At 40.8% G+C, this 6,561-nt stretch overlaps 1 protein-coding gene across 1 annotated transcript; it reads right to left on the bottom strand.

Annotated features, from left to right (window-relative positions):
• Positions 1 to 1,052: 1,052 nt before the first annotated feature.
• LOC125640370 (pulmonary surfactant-associated protein A2-like) lies at positions 1,053 to 4,691 on the bottom strand. Its single transcript, XM_048858869.2, has 3 exons — positions 4,479 to 4,691; positions 2,668 to 2,745; positions 1,053 to 1,589 (listed from the first exon to the last, which is right to left on the bottom strand). The coding sequence occupies exons 1-3, from the start codon at positions 4,636 to 4,638 to the stop codon at positions 1,213 to 1,215; spliced, it is 615 nt and encodes a 204-aa protein (XP_048714826.2). The 5' UTR covers positions 4,639 to 4,691; the 3' UTR covers positions 1,053 to 1,212.
• Positions 4,692 to 6,561: the final 1,870 nt, after the last annotated feature.

Genomic DNA, 6,561 nt, shown 5'->3' with positions numbered 1-6,561 from the left:
TCCTCACCTTTGTGAGGCGCTGTGAGTACCTGTGCAACAAGGAGATGCAAATGACACAGGGAAGACTTGGCGTATTCTGATGCATGCAACGGTGACAGTGACGAGCATACCAACAAAGTACTGTACTCGTCAGTCACAGGTTCAGAGAGGGAGTAGTAATGTTGCATTAGACATCCAGTAGCTCATAGTTATATGTAGGGGTTACATAACAGCATATAGGTCACTTTGTAATTCACAGGATATATTCATACAAGACATTCTACAGCCCTCTATTCAGAGTCATTGCTGTTATAAGTAGTTTACATGTATTGTCATTGTATTCAGTGATAGTAAGGAGATAATTACAGGTGTACCATGTGTACTTGTCATCGGTTGAGCCAATAATTAAAAAAATGTTCTATAATTAGGTGGCTGGGGTCTTATTATTTGCATAACTTCATAAAAATAGCAGATGGAAAAACTGTTCTCAAATCAGTCTATTCTACAAATAATGACAAAAAGTTTGATGTATTATACGGTACAAACAAGCTCCTATTTTTGTATGACTGCAGACAAAGGCCACGTATGGGAAAATAGATAATCTGGAGCTAAATATTTCCCAAACAGTATATTTTGAGTACATAGTTGCATTATTAATTGTATTTGGAAGCTTTCTGCCAATTTTGGTCAAAATTAAACTCTGTTTCTATGAGTTGTGTCCCTTTTTATGACACTTTTGGATTGGATGCTCAATAACATTTAAACATACATGATCTAGAAAAACGGCACCACTTCCAGCATCTACATCCATCCTGGTGATGATCACCAGATATGTGCCTAACTTGTGGTGATATAATTTTTCTTGTTCATAGGTTACCCCTTAGTGTCCCAAATGGGTCCAGGCTGGCATATCATAACTGTAATTAAACATTGCAAATTCTGCTTATAAATGAAACCAGCAGTACAGTGGGGTTGATAGGAATCCTGTAAATTAGTCAGTGCTGTGGTTAAGGGTAACTCTCCTTTTATGGTTAGCAGGTTATCATTGCCTTAATGAAAATCACAAAGGAAGATAGTGCATCATGACTTTATTGATTTTCATTTTCTCATACAGAATAATCACAGAAGTCACAAACTACAATATTGAGAAAACAGATTCTTGTTTGTGGATGAAAGAGAATTCAAAGGACCCTACAGATGTCTGACATTTTAAAGGAAAGGTAGGAGCAAGGATTAAAATTCACAGATAGTGAGGCAGTCGTGATTGCAACTTGTGCCATTCCAAGCACCGTCCGTGCACATTGCCCTGCAGTTTTCTTCCCCTATGTCACTGGGCTCACCTGCATGCCGGTCGGTATAATTTGGGGCTGTTCCATTCAGGGAACTGACTTCACCTGGAATCCCACGCCCCTCTGTGCCCAGATAGGCACATTTGTTAAATAACCTCACAATACTGAAAACAGCATCATTCTCCTCCTTATTCATGGGAGATGCAATGGAGCCGCCTGCCTGTTTGCATGCTTCCAATGTGGTCTGAAAATTGCCTTCTTGCCGATTGGTAGCAAACATTTTTTTTTCAACTGTCTTTATGGTCCCATCCAAAGTAAGGACTAAAAGTAAAGCAAAAAATCTTGTTAAATTTTTTTGAATCATTTTACACTCTCATGATTGCTACTACACTGGGACTCCCACTTTCTGTATTCTTCTATAATAAACTGACCCTTCCGAATAAAATAAGGAACACAAATTGCAAACTTGACACAACCCTCTCTTCCCCCCACCCCCAGATTAAAGAAAGCCAGAACATAGGCTATGTCATTCTATCCTACCAAACCCTGCTCTCTGCTGGATGGAACATCAATGACATGCTAAATTGAATAGGCTATTGCTCCTGTCTAGTGACTTCAGAACAAAGAGAATATAAACTCAAGAAGAGAGGAGAATGGAGGAAGAGAAGGGGAGGAGAATTGATTAGAGATAGTTATAAAACTAGAAAGGAATAGGAGATGGGAAAGAGACGGAAAAGGGACGAGAAATAGATGAAGATGATGGAAAAGTGGTGGGGGGGGAGAAATTAAATTTAAAAAGAGACAAAAGGAATGTGAATGGGAGGGGAAGAAATGAAGGAGAGAAGAGAAGAATTTTAAATAAAAAAAAATTCACTTTGCTCCTGAGGCTCCTATCATTTAAAGACGAGTGCACCTACTTAACTTTGCATACACTGAGTAATGGGACTGACTTCTTTGGGACTAGTCACAGTGCATAAAGTTGAGCACATGCATAAATCTTTGCAGGCCCTAGTTAGATATGTCACTTGTCATGACATTTTTGTAGCCACAGATTAACTGTTGTGGCCATGAGGGTCATTCACAAAGTGCAGGTGACCCAGAGAAATTGTGCAATAAGCCACCTCTGGCTGGTTTGCATCAGTGTTTCAACCTATCGCAGTTATCTGGGGCAGGGAGGAGGAACCCTAGTAACTAATTAGATGGCCCACAAGTTAATCTCTTTAAAACAATACAGACTGTATCATTGCCCATCCCCAGAGATCCTCTGTGTAAAAAGAATATAAAAATAAATGGAACAAGACTCAGACTATTTTTAAGGTGCTGGTATTTCATGGCTTATTTTTTCCACACTTGTTAATCAAGTTGTGGGTGGGGCAGAAAGCAAAAGCAGACAGATTACCTCTTTCCAGTCTGGCAATTCGATTGTGGAATCCTTTCATGATTGCTTGTAATTTAGGAACATAAGAAGCAATTAGGCCTATGGACAAAAAAAAAAAAAAAAAAAAAAAGTATGCCCTTAAGTTTAAGTGTTAAGACCAGGCTTCACCAATAATGTGGAAGTCATTGTGTAAAATTAATAGCAGTTTTCTAAAACACTTGTGACTGTAACATTTGTTTGATTTTCTATGTGAAAGAATTTGATCTCAGTGTGTTAAATGAAGGGCCTTTTCAGACGCTGACCATCCTGATGATAAACAAGGCTCATGGAAACTGCTTTAAGAAGGGAACCACTTATGAAGAATTAAAATTGAGATCTTTGAGTTAGAGTCTTTAATGCCCCACTGGTGCTTTGCATCAGTCCAGTACCAAACCAGGCAAAAGAGGGTTGATCCTAAGATACTGTATGGGCTCCCTGAGATCACTGATGGCTGGTGTAAGATAAACATCCATCAGGCTGCTCCAGTGCTTCCTGGCCACAGCACTAAGCTATTTTTGTAGCACTCACCCCCTTCACTTCCAATCCCCCTGGGACCAGGTTGGTCAGGAGAATCTGGGCTATAATCTGTAATTTTCTACTCTGCATCCTGCTTATGATAAAGGATGGTCTGCGCTCAGGGTATGGTCAGAGAAGTAGATTTTGCTGGGATGAGATACTTGATTACGTGTGGTGGTGGTGGTGGAGCAGAACCAAGTGTAACAGACTTGTAAAGTGGGTGTTTTGTAATAATAAAGGAAGGTAGAAGCTTTGGTGCTATTGGTTGTGAATTCAAACCTTGTGGATAACCTTGAAGAAATGGAATTATCTCTTGTCAGCTCGCACAGTGCCAATTAGCTTGATTAAATTAATCTCTTACATTTAAAGTTTGATTGTACTCTGAATAGTGACTCGGTAACGATGGCATTTTGGAGATTCAGGTTTATAGTCTCTCTAGGAGATCTGTATTAAACACATTTTTTTACAAAGAGAGAGACCTTTTGTTTTCACTTCCCGTGGTGCAAACCCTGAAAGTCAAGCTGCACTCTTTCCTACTGGTACATCATTTCTAAGGTTATGCCTACCAGCAACTGGGAGGGTGTGTCTCAGCGCAGGCAGGCAAGCAAACACACACGAACTCTGCTCAAGTCAGCATGCTAAAAATAGCAGTATGTCTGTGGTCGCATGGGCAGCAGCTTGGGCTAGCCACCTTCATTGTACCTAGGACCTCAGAGGGGGTCAGGTGTGGCTACTCGAGTTGGTGTAGATATACCTTAAGTGTGAAGGTTCTGCAGTCCCAGTTATGCCCGCAATGGGTATGTCTACACTTAAAACCTACAGCAGCAAGTCTAAGAGCCCAGGTCTACAGATTCAGACTCATTAACCCCCCCACCCACCCCTGCCACCCCAAGATTAAATGAACAGATTGGAAAACAATTCCAGATTTTCATTCTTCTGTATGATAGGCAGAGATTATGTCTAAATGACAAAAAAAGGGACATTTAAAAACTGAATGAGCTCAATACGTTTGGAACAATCCCTTCAGCCCCGGCATCCCTGTAGACACATTTTGACTGCTTCATAATCACATTCGCTGGTGCCTTTATAGTAATATTCTGAAAAACATCGAAGTAACCAAGCACCTCTAACTTTCAATGAGACTCAGGCTTCTAAATGTCTGTCACTTTTGAAAATGGGACAGAAAGTGCAATGAAGTAGAATTCGGTTTATCAGATACAAATAATGAAATACAGCAGAATATCTATACATCTGGGGTGGGTAACCACTGCAATTACCTCGCAGTCCTGGGAATGCTTTTAAACCAGGCTTTCCTTCTTTCACAGGCAGTCCATTCAGTCCAGGGATTCTGAGAATTCCTTCTTGGAGGTCCCAAGCATGGCACGTCACCAGCAAAAAGGCTATTGCTGTGACTATGTGAAACAGTCGAGGCAACATTGTTGGAGGCTAGCTATAAAACAAAGAGTATTTACTACCTGGTGCTGAGTGCTTTTTTTCAAAATTAAAAATGATTGAGAAGTGTGAATTCTTTATTTCAAAATAACATTTTCTGTTTGGGATTGAAATCTTTTTAGCTTAGTCTTTTTTTTTTCCCCCAGTGATACTAACATGATTAGTGTAGCCTTAAAGTGGTTAGAGTTTGAATGATTGATCATTACAGATGAAACAATTCATCCTTTATAGTCAGCGGTCAAGAGAGCAAAAACCCTTTTTTATAAAGCTGTTGATACACTTGTCACACAAGAAAAAATGAGATAAGTTAAACTTCAGTATTACTTATGCAGCACTAGGTAGGAATGTCCACTACAGTGAGGGGGGGGGGAAACAATCAAGATTACTCTGGGTGACCGTCTAAATTATTTATATTTTAAAAGGGAAAAGCAACCATTCAGACTTTCAGAGTGGTAGCCGTGTTAGTCTGTATCAGCAAAAAGAATGAGGAGTACTTGTGGCACCTTAGAGAATAACAAATTTACTAGAGCATAAGCTTTCGTGGGCTAAAGCCCACTTCATCAGGTGCATGCAGTGTCCTCACCCATAACTATTTCACATTTGGGGACAATGTATACCTTCAAGTCAGCAGCACCGCTGTGGGTACCCGCATGGCCCCACGGTATGCCAACATTTTTATGGCTGACTTAGAACAACGCTTCCTCAGCTCTCGTCCCCTAATGCCCCTACTCTAGTTGCGCTACATTGATGACATCTTCATCATCTGGACCCATAGAAAAGGAATTCCACCAAGATTTCAACAATTTCCATCCCACCATCAACCTCAGCCTGGACCAGTCCACAAAAGAGATCGATTTCCTGGACACTATGGTGCTAATAAGCGATGGTCATATAAACACCCCCCTATACTGGAAACCTACTGAGCGCTATAGTTACCTATATACCTCCAGCTTTCATACAGCCCACACCACACGATCCATTGTCTACAGTCAAGCTCTAAGACAACCGCATTTGCTCCAACCCCTCAGACAGAGACAAACGCTTAAAAGATCTCCATCAAGCGTTCTTACAACTACAATACCCACCTGCTGAAGTGAAGAAACAGATTGACAGAGCCAGAAGAGTACCCAGAAGTCACCTACTACAGGACAGGCCCAACAAAGAAAGTAACAGAACGCCACTAGCCATCACCTTCAGCCCCCAACTAAAACCTCTCCAGCTCATCATCAAAGAACTACAACCTATCCTGAAGGTCGATCCCTCACTCTCACAAATCTTGGGAGACAGGCCAGTCCTCGCTTACAGATAGCCCCCCCCAACCTGAAGCAAATACTCACCAGCAACCACACAACAAAAACATTAACCCAGGAACCTATCCTTGCAACAAAGCCCGTTGCCAACTCTGTCCATATATCTATTCAAGGGACACTATCATGGGACCTAATCACATCAGCCACATGATCAGAGGCTCGTTCACCTGCACATCTACCAATGTGATATATGCCATCATGTGCCAGCAATGCCCCTCTGCCATGTACATTGGCCAAACCGGACAGTGTCTATGTAAAAGAATAAATGGACACAAATCAGATGTCAAGAATTTATAACATTCAAAAACCAGTCGGAGAACATTTCAATCTCCCTGGACACTCAATTACAGACCTAAAAGTCGCAAGTATTCAACAAAAAAACTTCAAAACCAGATTCCAACGAGAAACTGCAGAACTGGAATTAATTTGCAAACTGGACACCATTAAATTAGGCTTGAATAAAGACTGGGAGTGGATGACTCATTACACAAACTAAAAACTATTTCCCTGTGCTAATTTTACCCCTACTGTTACTCACACCTTCTTGTCAACTGTTTGAAATGGGCCATCCTGATTATCACTACAAAAGTTTTTTTTT

Source organism: Caretta caretta, chromosome 7, assembly GCF_965140235.1.
Source record: "Caretta caretta isolate rCarCar2 chromosome 7, rCarCar1.hap1, whole genome shotgun sequence".
In the NCBI taxonomy this organism is placed as follows: domain Eukaryota; kingdom Metazoa; phylum Chordata; order Testudines; family Cheloniidae; genus Caretta; species Caretta caretta.
Note: the sequence above shows the minus strand (reverse complement) of the source record. Positions and strands in the feature narration are given on the sequence as shown.